General features: G+C 46.3%; 2 protein-coding genes across 2 annotated transcripts; both read right to left on the reverse strand.

Annotated features, from left to right (window-relative positions):
- Positions 1–9549: 9549 nt before the first annotated feature.
- LOC123397918 (UPF0014 membrane protein STAR2) lies at positions 9550–11431 on the reverse strand. The gene is made up of 2 exons (XM_045092463.1): positions 10784–11431; positions 9550–10279 (listed from the first exon to the last, which is right to left on the reverse strand). Exons 1-2 carry the CDS (start codon positions 11306–11308, stop codon positions 9968–9970), a joined length of 837 nt encoding a protein of 278 aa, XP_044948398.1. The 5' UTR covers positions 11309–11431; the 3' UTR covers positions 9550–9967.
- Positions 11432–12293: 862 nt separating this feature from the next.
- Positions 12294–15201, reverse strand: LOC123398019. Its single transcript, XM_045092562.1, has 2 exons — positions 15014–15201; positions 12294–12756 (listed from the first exon to the last, which is right to left on the reverse strand). The coding sequence occupies exon 2, from the start codon at positions 12750–12752 to the stop codon at positions 12576–12578; it is 177 nt and encodes a 58-aa protein (XP_044948497.1). The 5' UTR covers positions 12753–12756; positions 15014–15201; the 3' UTR covers positions 12294–12575.

Below are 15201 nucleotides of genomic sequence, written 5' to 3' on the forward strand. Positions count from 1 at the left end.
GACAAATCCCAGTCTCGATCTATACTAACTCAACGAACACCTTCGGAGATACCTGTAGAGCATCTTTATAGTCACCCAGTTACGTTGCGACGTTTGATACACACAAAGCATTCCTCCGGTGTCCGTGAGTTATATGATCTCATGGTCATAGGAACAAATACTTGACACGCAGAAAACAGTAGCAACAAAATGACACGATCAACATGCTACGTCTATTAGTTTGGGTCTAGTCCATCACATGATTCTCCTAATGATGTGATCCCGTTATCAAGTGACAACACTTGCCTATGGCCAGGAAACCTTGACCATCTTTGATCAACGAGCTAGTCAACTAGAGGCTTACTAGGGACAGTGTTTTGTCTATGTATCCACACAAGTATTGTGTTTCCAATCAATACAATTATAGCATGGATAATAAACGATTATCATGAACTAAGAAATATAATAATAACTAATTTATTATTGCCTCTAGGGCATATTTCCAACACTTCGGTCTCAGGTTCAGGTTGTGAACATTTTGACAAGGTTAGAACATTGATTTTGGCCTTACCAAACCACCCCATTAACACAGCAGTAGATATAGGGTCCTTTGAGAATACGCCTCCTTGACGAATGACGACCAATAGTTAATGGCGGTTTTGTGGAGCGACTCTCCGAGAATAGTTATCTTGTGAAGAATAGATTAACCATTGGTCCCCTTAAAGGTTGGGCAAGAAACATGTGTCCCAGAATGCTAGTCTTGCATAGCAGTGATACAATGGGTTTGAGAACATGTTCTTAGGCACGATCTTGCATATGATCTCTAAACGCATGATTGTCACGCCCAAGATGCGACCCTATCCTCAATTTGGCACGAAGGCCTCGTCAGGGATAGAAGCGCATCTCGTCGTGTCGCAAGAATGGATATCGTCACAAGTACATGTACTGAAAAGAAGAGATATATAAAGAGAGTTGGCTTACACTTGCCACAAGCTACATCAGAGTCACAGCAGTACATTACATAAACATCATGAAGAAGAGCAGGGTCCGACTACGGACGAAAACAAACGAGAAAATGAAACGACGTCCATCCTTGCTATCCCAGGCTGCCGGCCTGGAACCCATCCTAGATCGAAGAAGAAGAAGAAGAAGCAACTCCAAATGAACAATCAACGCGCTCGTGTCAAGTAACCTTTACTTGTACCTGCAACTGGTGTTGTAGTAATCTGTGAGCCACAGGGGACTTAGCAATCTCATTTCCAAAGGTATCAAGACTAACAAAGCTTAATGGGTGAGGTTTGGTTAAGTGGTGAGGTTGCAGCAGCGGCTAAGCATATATTTGGTGGCTAAACTTACGAGTACAAGAAATAAGAGGGGGAAGATCTACGCATAACGGATGTGAACTACTGATGATCAAATGAATGATCCTGAACACCTACCTACGTCAGAGATAACCCCACCGTGTCCTCGATCGGAGAAGGAACTCACGAAAGAGACAGTCACGGTTACGCACACAGTTGGCATATTTTAATTAAGTTAACTTCAAGTTATCTAGAACCAGTGTTAAACAAAGTTTCCACGTTGCCACATGACCGCGGGCACGGCTTTCCGAAGAATTTAACCCTGCAGGGGTGCTCCAACTAGTCCATCACAAATTACCACAAGCCGCATAGAAATCCTCAATCACGAAGCTCGCGATCTCGTCGGATTCCCTAGTGGAAAACCTCAACTCTGAGATTACCCAAAGCATCACCGGAATCCCGATGCACAAGATATCTCGTCAAAGGTAAAACTAATCCAGCAAGGCCGCCCGGCGTGTCGACAATCCCGATAGGAGCCGCGTATCTCGTTCTCAGGACACGACGGATAAGCACAACGTACGGTGGCCTGATAGAAATCTCCCGAGTTGCCCCGGGTTGGCCCCGCAAATGGCTCTAGTTTTGGACCAGCACCAACAACACTGGCCCCCCTGTATTATGTGAAATTACTCCTCGGGTTCATGACGCCCTATGCTTTCAGTATTAACAAGTTATTATGTTGGGCAAATGTAGTACCAATGTTGGGCCTTACCGGACCAGCTTTAATCTAAAACGAATTATCAAGGGGGTCCCCATAACAACCCCGATCGTGTTAGGAGCGCTCGTTTATGGAACATAACACCGGTAGCCGAAACTAAGGGGGCAAAGGTGGAACAAAACACCAGGCTAGAAAGGCCGAGCCTTCCACCTTTTACCAAGTATATAGGTGCATTAAATTAAATAGCATTAATAGGGTGATATAACAAGGAACCTATGTTATCACATGGAAGCAACTGCACCTGCAACTAGCAATGCTATCAACAGGGTTAAGCAAGCAGTAACATAGCCAATCAGTGGTTTGCTAGGTTGAACAGGTTGAAGGTTTCATGGCATTGTTGAGAGGCTGATAATTAACATGTGGTAGGCAACGAGACATAATCGGTAGAAGTGATAAAACTAGCATGGCAATGATAGTAATGATATCTGGGGAAATGGTCATCTTGCCTGAGATCCCGCTTGGAAGAAGAATGACTCCGTGAAGCAGACAAACCGATCTAGTCGAACGGGTCCTCACAATCCGGCACGCCGCGGAACTCTAACGAGACGAAGCAAACCGGAAACACAAATCAACACACGGAATTCACCACACGATGCACAACACATATGATGCATGAGCAGCTGAATACATGCAAGACACGGCAAGACAATTCACACAATGAAATACTACACATTAAGTGAAGTCCAATATGCAACGAGTTGCATATTGACGAAACTCCACATATGAGTTATTTAGTTCACTCCCGGTTAATTACACGGCAATATTCATGTTGTCAAACATGCAAGAGGTGAAGCGGTAATTAAACTACCTATCTAGACATTTTAAATGAGGTCGGAAATGTCATATAGCACCTCCGAAACGACCTCACAAGTTAATTTACAATTGTGTCCAGATCTGAACTAATGCATTTAATTGGTTGTTAAACAGCAAAACAAATAGGTTCAAGTGATTCTACGCGTCAAGGCAAGCAATCTACACATAAAGAACATCTCCAACGGAGCTACGGATCAAAAGTTACAAGCATCGCAAGATATGAGGGCATGAATGCAATATGTGTGCAACGACGCCTACGAGCACTTCAAAACATAAAACCAGCAATAGGAAATGAAACTATACGAGATTCTAAGCAAGTTCCATGTAGGACACGATCAAATCGGAGCTACGGATCAAAAACTACAAGCAAAACAAGAAATCACTACAATCTGCCAAAATCAGCCACATAGCATTTTCTACGCCCCACAACTACGGCTACACAACTCCGATATGCTCAATCAAGGCATGGCACGGAAGAGGGCAAGAAGCACTACTACGAACAACTAACAACAACTAGCATGGCAGCAAGGAGCACTAGGACAAGAAGACGCAAAACGGCATCTCACACACTATTTCAGACTTAGTGAAAATTACACCTCATGAAAGTGCAGTTTTCGATCTGAAGCAATATTGACAGCAGAAAAACCTATAGCTACAGGACTCCAAATGAAATGAAAATTTAAAGCTAACTCCATTGGACCAACCTCAAAAGAGCTACAGATCACAAGATGCAAGCAAGACAAGACAGCAACAAAATATAACAGATTTCAGACTTAGAAATATTTCAGCTCCTCTAAACCAGCACTATTTCTAGCAACTTGAGAGCAATCAAAACACACCTAAACATGCATTTCTATTGCAACTAAAAATACCAGGGGCTAGACAAAACATCAAAGAACAATTCCCTAGTTGACAACTAATTCAAACGAGGCACGGAATAAATCCTACGAATTAAACAAAAGGGCAACATAGCAAAATATCTCGCGAACTAACTTGCTCTAATGCTAAAACCAATTGCATAGAAAAATCCCCCCGGAAACATATAAAATATGTGGGGTTTACAACACAAAATAATGCCACACGAAAATGCGGGGAAAAAACCTACATACGGGAAAATAAACTACCGGCAAACCCTACACGCAAAAATACGAGTGATCGCTCTAAAAAATACATGGAATAATGGCCCCTAAAACATAGGCATTTCTAATACGGCATTCGGGCTATACGGTCTTGCGCGAAAAATAGATACGGGACGAAACCTATTGGGACAACACGTAAACCTAGGCATATGGCATCTCAAACTACGTCAAAAAATTATGCATGTTTTAAATTCGTATTCTACACGCAAAATTACCACAAAACCATATACTACACGTCGCGAACCGACTAACGGAATAAAAGTTACGGACGTTTTATTATTTAGCTAAACCTTGGAAATAATATATTCCTAAAACTACCTAAATTATTCTATGGGCCGACAGTGGCGCAAAATAGCAAAAAGGTGCACCGGCGGCGGAATGGCTCACCTTGGGCCCCGAGGAGGCAGTGGGCCGAGGGGGGTCCTGGCCGAAGCGGCGCTGCAGGAGTGGGCCGAGGAGGGGACTTGGGCCGCGCCTAGCTGCTGCTGGGCCGCGCCTAGCTGCTGCTGGGCCTCTGGCGGCTGGCGTTGGCCTGGGGCGGAGCTGTTGCTCCTACTGGGCCGATGGCGTTGGAGCCGGCGCAGGCAAGGCGGGAGGTCAACGGGGGTTCGCGGGAGCGGGGCGACGCTCCTCGTCCCTCCCGACCAGGGGCTGTGAAAAGGACGTGGATGTCGCCTAGAGGGGGGGGTGAATAGGCGCTTTAAAATAGTTAAGGTTTAGGCTAGAACAAATGCGGAATAAAACTAACGTTTAATATGTCAAGCACAAAACCTACAAACAACTAGGCTCACCTATGTGCACCAACAACTTATGCTAAGCAAGATAAACAACTAAGTGATAGCAAGATATATTACAATAAACAATATGTCTATCACAAAGTAAAGTGCATAAGTAAAGGGTTCGGGTAAGAGATAACCGAGGCACGGGGAGACGATGATGTATCCCGAAGTTCACACCCTTGCGGATGCTAATCTCCGTTAGAGCGGTGTGGAGGCACAATGCTCCCCAAGATGCCACTAAGGCCACCGTAATCTCCTCACGCCCTCGCACAATGCAAGATGCCGTGATTCCACTAAGGGACCCTTGAGGGCAGTCACCGAACCCGTACAAATGGCAACCCTTGGGGGCGGTCACCGAACCCATACAAATGGCAACCCTTGGGGGCGGTCACCGAACCCGTACACGTGGCAACCCTTGGGGGCGGTTACCGGTACCCGTACAAATTGCTCGGGGCAATCTCCACAACCTAATTGGTGACCCCGACGCTTCCCGGAGCTTCACACCACAATGATTGAGCTCCGAGACACCACCAAGCTTCTAGGACGCCAAAGCATCCACGAAGAACAATATCAAGGGTACTAAGTACCAAAGGTAGTAAGCTTCTCAACTTCTCACTTCCACGTATCACCATGGAGAACTCAAACCGATGCAACTAATGCAATGGCAAGAACACACGAAGTGGTCAAGTCCCTCACACTCAAATCCCTCCACAACAACAAAAGCTATGGAGAAATATGAGAGGAAGAACAAGGAGCTCACAAAGAACTCCAAGATCAAGATCCAAGGGGTTCCCCTCACATAGAGGAGAAAGTGATTGGTGGAGATGTGGATCTAGATCTCCTCTCTCTTTTCCCTCAAGAACAAGCAAGAATCATTGGAGGGATAGAGAGTAATCAAGCTCTAAGAATGTCAATAATGGAGGTAGAACAAGAGCTCAACGGATGGATAAGACCAAGGGGGAAGAAGACCCCCTTTATATAGTGGGGGAAGGAATCAGACCGTTACCCCCACTTTCTGCCCGAGCTCCAGCGGTACTACCGCTGGCTGCAGCGGTACTACCGCTGGCACTCCAGCGGTACTACCGCTGGGCCCATGGTAGTGCAACGGCACTACCACCGCTAAGAAAGTCTTCGCAAAAAGGTCCGTCCACGAACAACCGCTAGGCAGGCGGTACTAAGCTCCTGGAGCGGTACTACCGCTGACCAGGGGCGGTACTACCGCCAGTCAGCGGTACTACCGCTAGGGCCAGCGGTACTACCGCTAGGTCCAGCGGTACTACCGCTCGCCACTGAAACAACCATAACTTTCGCAAACGAGCTCCGAATCGAGCAAACCCAAGCTTGTTGGATTCAGGATGACAAGGGCTATCCAAGATTGTTGTACGCTTTGTGTGTTGATCATCTTGATTTACTCTTTGTCTGAGATCTTGATCAACCATGTGTCTCTATGACCATTCTTTGGATAATACCTTGAATACCATCTTGGTCATCATATAAACTCCTTGAACCCAACAGATGGACTTCAAGAAGTGCCTATGGACAAATCCATACCATGGGATCACTTGATCCATACCATGGGATCACTTGATCCCTCTCGGTACATCTTGTACGCTTTGTGTGTTGATCATCTTGATTTACTCTTTGTCTGAGATCTTGATCAACCATGTGTCTCTATGACCATTCTTTGGATACTACCTTGAATACCATCTTGGTCATCATATAAACTCCTTGAACCCAACAGATGGACTTCAAGAAGTGCCTATGAACAAATCCTATAAATGTAACTTAAGGCAACCATTAGTCCATAGGAATTGTCATCAAGTACCAAAACCACATATGGAGATATATGCTCCAACAGGCTGCCATGGCGGCGGTTGACGGCTCCAGGCCGAGGTGGCGTAGGGATATGGCGGGGATGAGGCGAGGCCGGCCGGGAACGGAATGGCGGCCCCCAGATCTGGCGGATCCGGCCGGATTGAGGCCGCGACATGACAGGGGCTCGTCGGCGGGGCGATGAGCTCGGGAGAGCTGGGGCGGCGCGAGCACGGGGAAGCCCGGGAGCAGGCGCACGGGGAGGAATCTCCGGCGAACCTCCGGTAGGCGGAGCGGCACGGGCACGGGGGCTACGGCGAGGGAGGTGCGACGGCGCGGGCACATGCACGCGGCTGGGAGGAGGCCTCGGGCAGGAAGCTCGGGCAGGGAGGAGAACGAGGGCGGCAGCCGGATGGGCTTTGGGCGGGCCGCGCGCGGGCTCGGGCGGGCCCGGCGGCTGGGGGGAGGAGAGAGAGGTGGGAGAGTCAGTTAGGGTTTCGGGGGGGCACGGAAATTGAGGCAGGACTAGGGTTGCTCTCCAAAAATAGGAGAGGGTCTATTTATAGACAAATTGGGGGGCTAGGTTAGCCGGAATTTCGTTCCGGATCCAACCGTGTGGTCGGATTCGGACGATTCCGAACGCGGGAACGGTTACGAGGCCATGTAGAGTGGATATCCGGAGACGAGAGGAAGAATGGGCGGCGCGGCAACGAATTTTAAAACATCGACAGACATCTGACGGTAGATCGAATACAGTGCCGCTACGGTCGACCGTTCGGGTACCAGACGGACTCCGATCGCGACGAAATTCGACAGGCGTCCTAGCTATAACTAATCACGACTGCATGCCAAGTTTCACCTCGATCAGAGAAAGTTTTCAACACACTTTTAAAACAGGGTTTCGACGATGCCGCGGGCGCGTGCGTGTGCGGTCGGGCTCAGAACGGACAACGACGGGAATCGACAACTAACAACGGATGCAAGTTTTGAAACGGGGGGCAAAGGGATGCCGATGCAATGCTGATGATGCGCATGGTGCGATGATGATGCAACAAATAAAAATACCCACGCGACGGAAACGGAAAGGAAAGGGGAATCTTCTGGAACGTCGGCATCGGGCTGTCACAATGATGGTTGATGGGATGACGGGTCTGTTTTCTTATAGCATCTCTAGCTGTTCGGCCCTCAGGGACGTGAAATAGCGCCGTCTGGGGGCGCGTCGACGGAAAAAACGACATGGGGGGAGGTCGCCCTCCAGTCGTCGATTTCGGCCCATTTTTGACGCAAATTGACCCACTTTTGGCCCATATTCGACGAGCTTCGACATAAATTGAATGGATTCTTTATTTTTTTATCACATAGTTCATCATAGAAATCAATACAAATCGAAAATAATTCAACAAATCAAAAATACTTCAACAAATCAAAATAGTTCAACAAATAAAAATTCGTAATTCATCACACATCGAGCTAGGTGTTGCCCTTGGGCCTTCATAGGTGCTCCACCAAATCGTCCTGCAGTTGTTATGCACCTGTGGGTCTCGGATCTCTTAACGCATGTTGAGGAAGGTAGTCCAGGTTGCCGGTAGCTGGTGATCAACTTGGGCAAGAGGACCCTGCGTGTAATATGGTTCAGTGTCAAACACTAGCTCTTCCTACTCGCTCTCAATGATAATGTTGTGCAAGATGACACGACAAGTCACCACTTCCCACATTTGATCTTTCGACCAGGTCTGAGCGGGGTACCTGACAACAGCAAAACGAGATTGAAGCACACCAAATTCCTGCTCGACATCCTTCCTGCAAGCTTTTTGACGCTTGGCAAAGTAGGAGTTCTTGCCTCCTGGTGCAGGGTTTGAGATAGTCTTTCACAAATGTGGACCATCTTGGATAGATGTCATCTGCTAGGTATTATCCCTTGTTGTAGTGGTGCCCATTGACCTCGTAGTTAACCTGAGAAGCATGACCTTCAACAAGATTGGCAAAGACATTTGAGCATTGTAGTACATTAATGTCATTGTGAGTTCCTGGCATATCAAAGAAGGAGTGCTAAATCCAGAGGTAATGTGTGGCCACTGCCTCAAGTACCACGATGCAACCTCCTTTGCCGCCTTTGTACATCCATTGCCAAGCAAATGGACAGTTTTTCCATTTTCAATGCATGCAGTCGATACTTCCAAGCATCCTAGAAAATCCTCTTGTTGCATTCTATGTTAGGATCCGTGCTGTGTCTTCAGCATTGGGTGATCGCAAGTATTGAGGTCCAAAAACTGCTACACTGCCCTGTAGAACTTGTACAAACACTTAATGGTGATTGACTCGGCCATGCGTCCATAGTCTTCAAGAATATCACCGGAAGCTCCAAATGCAAGCATCCTCATAGCTGTCGTGCACTTCTGGAGTGAGGTAATTTTGTTAACGTTAGAAGAGGAGAGGAAATCGTAGAAATGAAATTAATTTTCACGTCCTTTGAGAATACACACAAATTCTTAACGGCGGTTCTGTGGCGCGGTCTTGCGAGAACAGTAATCTTGTGAACAACAGATTAACTGGTCAATGCTCCCCCTAACAGCGTGTTTGGTTCGTGGGAATTAGAGATTGAGAATGGGAGTTGAGGGAGTAGAGATTAAAAGTCCACTGTTTGGTTGGGGATAATTAGAGAGAGTGAATGGAAATTAGGGTCTCTAAGATATAAAGTTACCTGTTTGGTCTTTGGTCGAAGGAAATGGAAATTTATTAGGGGGTGGGTATGGGAGTTTAGAGTCCAACTCCCACCATTTTATTAACAGGGGAGGGGTGGGAATTGAAAGGAAATTAATTTAGAAAGAACATCTCGGTCCTTCATCATAACTTATGTTGTTGTCTCCCAACTAATTCCCCACGAATTCCTACTAACCAAACAAGGGAATAAACATCCCTCTTAAATTTCCACGTGTAAAACTCATCTAATACCAAACAAGAGATTAGGAATAAAATCACATTTCTCATGTCTAATTTCGTTACAACTCCCTCCTCTAAATTCCTATTCCCCATCCCAAAAGTTACCAAACACGCTGTAACGGAAGTTTAAGTGGGAAGGGAAATGGAAGTTGAGGAAGCCAACTCCCACCGTTTTCTTCCCAGGGATACCCTGTTAATTCGTGGATAGAGTTTCATCCCATGCTAATTCCCATCATAAACCAAACAAGGAAATAGGAGTAAGACTCTACTTCTCATGCACATGCCCAGAATCGACGGACGAAATTCCGCATGAAAACACGCGGCCTCAGCCCAAAACGACTTTTGAGGTGCAGAAAAACAAGAGTTATTTGTCATTGTCATCACACGAGAAACAGAGCAGCCGTTTGCTTGTCCGGCCATGGCGGCTGTTCAATCGGCGAAGACGGCGTCGTCGATCTGGAACGCCTTGGTGAAGAATGCCGGCCAGCAGAGGTAAGTGGAGAGGATGCTGCTGACGGTGGAGGCCCCCATGAGCATGTTCATCACCACGATCTGCAGCTGGATGGCCTCCAGCGGCGACGCGCCGCCCATGATGAGCCCCGTCATGGCCCCCGGCAGCGCGATCAGCCCCACCGTCTTGGCGCTGTCGATCACCGGCGACAGCGCGATCACCAGCGACCGCCGCACCTGCTGCACCGTCGCCTGCCTCGGCGTCGCCCCCAGCGCCAGCGCCGTCTCCACCTGCAAACCAAACGGTCGGAAACATGAAATGTCCCTAAGGTCATTTTTTCTGAAATTTTTATGATAATACTACTACTCCCTCCGTTTCAAAATATAAAACCTTTTAAGGATTTCACTCGGAGACTACATACAAAGTAAAATGAATGAATCTATACTTTAAAATATGTCTATGTACATCCGTATGTAGTTTATGGTACAATCTCTAAAAGATCTTATATTTAGGAACGAAGGGAGTAGTTCATAATTTTCTACTTTAAAAGTTCATTTTTGAATTTGTTTTAAATATCGGAAAAGGTTGCCTAGTCGTGGGCACCATGATCGTGTATTTTTTTTTAAGAAAAACTGAAAAATAGCATAGACCTTTAGCCAATGCAGAATGGCACAAAAGATAGTATACTCATCTTGCTTGTACCAAAGTTATTGACAAAAAAAAGAAGTTATTGACAATGCAAGATGAGGGTGAGTCACTGGACACAAAGTTTATTGGTGGAACGGAGGACTTACGAGGCTCCTCTGGGCCTTGACGTCCTCGTGGAGCTTCTTCATGGTGACGCCGGTGACGGTCATGGCGTTGCCGACCATCATGCCGGCGACGGGGATGATGTAGCGGGGCGTGAAGGGGAACACGCTGAGCAGCACGAGGAGGAACATGGTGACGGCGGTGCCGGCGAGGATGGAGACGCCGGCGATGTACCCGCCGCGCGGGACCCGGCGGGCGCGGCGCCCCGCCGTGTACCCGGCGACGGTGACCATGAAGAGGTAGGCGAGCAGGATCCAGAGCGGGCTGCTCTGGGTGAAGATGAAGTGGAGCACGAAGCCGATGACCGAGAGCTGCAGGAAGGAGCGCGCGATGGCGTAGAGCATCTCCGCCTCCACCCCCAGCCGCTGCGTGTAGCTCAGCGCCACCGCCATCGCCACCGCCGCCGTCGCCGCCAGCGGCTTCAGCATGCCCATCCCGAAGTCCCGCCAGAACCCCGGCGCCCACGGGTCCACCTCCTGCGCCAGCCGCGACAGCAGCGCCGTCGCCATGGCCGGCCGACTACGACGTCGTCCCGGTGACCGAGCTGAGATGAGCGCCGGCGAGGGTTGCTGCCTCTTGAGCTTGAGGAGGAGGAGGGAGCAAGCGAGACGGGCGATGAATGGGAGAGGTGCTGCTCTGCTTTGCGGCGTGGCGCTTGGGTGGGTGCTACGTGGTGGAGGGCGAGGCGCCTCGGTGGGGGTGGGGCCCGCCGACCAGTGAGGTGCACGCTTTGCCGGACAAAAGAATCTTAGCGGCATGGGCAGAAAAGCTCAGCACCAAAAGTCAACAATTTGCTAAGAGGGTCGTTCCTAAAATGCGTTTTAAACATATTCCTAAATGTTACAAAATTACGACAAAAAAGTTTCAAACATACTCCTTTCCCTTCGTTCCTAAATATAAGATCTTTTAGATATTTAATCATGGACTATACACGAATGTACATAAACATATTTTAAAATGTAGATCCATTCAATTTACTTCATATGTACTCCCTCCGTTCCAAAATAAGTGACTTACATTTACACTAATTTTAGTATAAAATTTAGTTATTTTTGAGTCACTTAGTTCCAAGTGTAATCTTTAAAAAATCTTGTATTTAGAAACGAAGGGAGTAGATAAACATCCTGCGAGCTCACAAAAACCGGTGTTAAAAAGGGTTCTCATGAGACATTTTTCTGTCTTTCTTATACACACAAAACTAAAAACCACTTTCTCCGCTCCTAAATATAAGTGTGTGTTTTCAGATAGATATTTCACTATGGAGTAAGTACATGCTGAACAAAAAGTACATGCTGAACAAAATAAGTGAATTTGCATTTTAAATTTTGTCTATGTAAATATAGTCCGTAGTAAAATCTTTAAAAAGACTTATACTACCTCCGTCTCAAAATTCTTGTCTAAGATTTATCTAGATACGAATACATCCATGTTTAGAGAAATCTAAGACAAATTTTTTGGGACGAAGGGAGTATTTAAAAACGGATGGAGTAGTACTGAACAAATGAACAACCATCAGGATAGTCAAACGGGAAATGGCTCTTCAAGAACGTCATGAATCATGCAGTCTAACAGGTCACTCCATCCATTCATTCATACATAAACATGCCATCTACTACTCGTACTATATTTCATCCCCAGGACAGAGTCTTTTAAGACGGAGTGGGCAGAGTCGTTCCTCAAATGACAGTGAACCTACTAAGTGATGGTAATAACAATTAGCCTGCTATATAAGCGGTCGGTCATGCTCTCATGGATGGGGGCGGGGGAGCGGGTTGACTAGGCCTTGCTCTTGCTGCCGTCCTCGGGCTTCTTGTAGGCGACGTCCAGCTCCTTGGCCTTGCCCATCAGGCCCTGCATGTAGTTCTTGATGTTGGGGACGTTGTAGTTCTGGGCGATGTAGATGCCGCCCGCCGCGCCCACCAGGAGCGAGAAGGTGCTCTGGATGAAGCCCATTGGTCTGCAAAACAGGAACCAAGAGTGAATTAAAAACATTGCTTAGCAATATGAGAATCTCATTTATATGTGCAAATTCATCTCTGCAACCTTACAAATGTCGTCTACCTAATTTCCCCTATCTGTAGGTACGTCAAACCAGAGTGAATTAAAAAGGCAGCAATGGTGAACTTTGGCAGTTCAAGAACTGAAGGTCACCCCCTTGTTGTAAGGTATACCCATAGCATCATATTATCTTTTATAAAGGACAAGCAACTTGAGCACGAGCTCAAATTTGAGCATGGATCGCACTAAGTATTTTCAAAGTCAAGAACAAGCAATATAAGAAATAATAAGAACAAACAAAGTGTAAAGCAGTGAGACCACAAAAGCTAAAAACTTGGTATATAGCATGGACAAAACATAGCATCATACTCCCTCCGTTCCTAAATATAAGATCCTCTAGAGATAACACTATAGACTACATACGGAGCAAAATGAGTGAATCTATACTCTAAAATATGTCTATATACATCCGTATATAGTCCATAGTGTAATCTCTAAAAGGTCTTATATTTAGGAACGGAGGGAGTATTATCTTTTATAAAGGACAAGCAACTTGAGCACGAGCTCAAATTTGAGCATGGATCGCACTAAGTATTTTCAAAGTCAAGAACAAGCAATATAAGAAATAATAAGAACAAGCAAAGTGTAAAGCAATGAGACCACAAAAGCTAAAAACTTGGTATATAGCATGGACAAAACAGGTTCTCTCACCAGCTAAAAGAAAAATCAAGCATCTACGCAAGAGGTGAACTACAAAGAACACCAAAGTTTTAACAGCAACCGTGCTTATCATAATATGCAGTAAACTGAATTCCTCTCAAGTTGGTCAATCATACTCAACCCAGATAAGAACACATATCTCTAGTCCAATGAGCATAATTTCAATGGTTCACCATGCAATTATCTAACAAGGAAAATACTACTCCCTCTGTTCACTTTTACAAGACGTTTTAGACATTCAGACACTGCCTAAATCAGCACAAAGCGTCTTATAAAAACGAACAGAGGGAGTAGATTCTAAAGCCTAGATTCCCAATGATATCAGCATGCTTACACTCTCACAGGGTCAGTACTAGTTGACCAAAATCAAACCTACAAAGTCCTACAAGTTTATGTTAACAGAAGCACAATTAACAACATAACTAGGTGTCCAGGACAATGCCACCAGATAGCATTTGAAGGGAAAGCGCTCTTCAAGCACTTTCAAGCCACAATAACAGTGGTATCTACGATATGTACAGCGGCTGATCAAATCATTTATATTTAATAAATAAACATCAACCAAACTTGATAACAAGAAAAACTTCAATGACATTGATACATATAAATCAATCCTTACACTAAGTCTAACCATAAGTAGACAAAAACACCAGTTGCAGTGCACTAGATTACAGCACCTAACAAACCAGCCAAACAACCAAGCTAGAAACGGTTGGTTGAACCATGGCTAACCAAAACCCAACCTACAAAGTTAATCTGCACTGGAAGATTAATCTGCATTTATACATCCTTAAACAGGACAGCACAATCGACAAAAATACTAACAACAATTGTTAGGGATTATTTACAGTAGTAGTTTTCCAGATTTTTGTACAGATGATGATCAATATCAGATCAAGTAAACAACAACTGAACTGGATAACAGGAAAGAAAAATACTACCGTGTTGGTACACACAGATCAATCCGAAATTAACTCAAACCAGAGACATAACTACTAAACTAACCACACAATCAAGCAAATCAGTTAACCAAACACTCCAGCCTATAGTGGTAATCTGCAATTGAAATGCTAATCTGCATTTACACCCCTTAACGAGAAAAATCGGATAAACCACTGAACAAACAGCAGGGAAGGCGTTCTTCTGTCACCCTCAGGCCCGCGACGGCAGCAGCATTAATGAACCAAGCTCAATTATGCAAGAGGCAAAGCAACGCATCCGCAATCGTAGCAATGTAATAAGCAAGCCAGTCCTCGCAGTAATTGCAATCTCGCACAGCTGACGAACTAGATTCAAGAGCAGGACTAACCTTGGACCGATTTATTTATTAAGCTGAAAAGGCAAGCAAATAAGTCGGCTCGCACATGGGACCCCAAGGGCAAGCCCCCGGTGACTACAAAGAGCTCGAAATCGACCACGACTAGCAGCGACAACAAGCCAGATTCAGCAGCACGCCGCCGGGGGAGGAGGGGGATGGGGAGGGTTCAGATATTTACCTAGGACGGAGGGGAGGGGAGGGGAAGGAATCGAGCTCGGCGGAAGCGACGGGAGGAGGTCGGAAGCAGCGGAGGCGATCGCCGATGGAGGAAGGGGGATTGGAATTTGGAAGGATTGTGGTTTGGGTTTGGTTGGCTTCGGCTTTGCGTTCGCTCTTTATGGCCCCCACCCGCCGGAGGGGGTTGCC

The sequence above is a fragment of the Hordeum vulgare genome, chromosome 1H (assembly GCF_904849725.1).
Source record: "Hordeum vulgare subsp. vulgare chromosome 1H, MorexV3_pseudomolecules_assembly, whole genome shotgun sequence".
Lineage (NCBI taxonomy): Eukaryota > Viridiplantae > Streptophyta > Magnoliopsida > Poales > Poaceae > Hordeum > Hordeum vulgare.

Bases quoted from the DNA above. Each gene is read 5' to 3' on its own strand.
- LOC123397918 (XM_045092463.1), bottom strand. From the start codon at position 11,308: ATGGCGACGGCGCTGCTGTCGCGGCTGGCGCAGGAGGTGGACCCGTGG. The intron at 10,280-10,783 runs GTAAGTCCTCCG...TTTGGTTTGCAG, and splicing joins TCAAGGCCCAGAGGAGCCTC to GTGGAGACGGCGCTGGCGCT.
- LOC123398019 (XM_045092562.1), bottom strand. From the start codon at position 12,752: ATGGGCTTCATCCAGAGCACCTTCTCGCTCCTGGTGGGCGCGGCGGGC.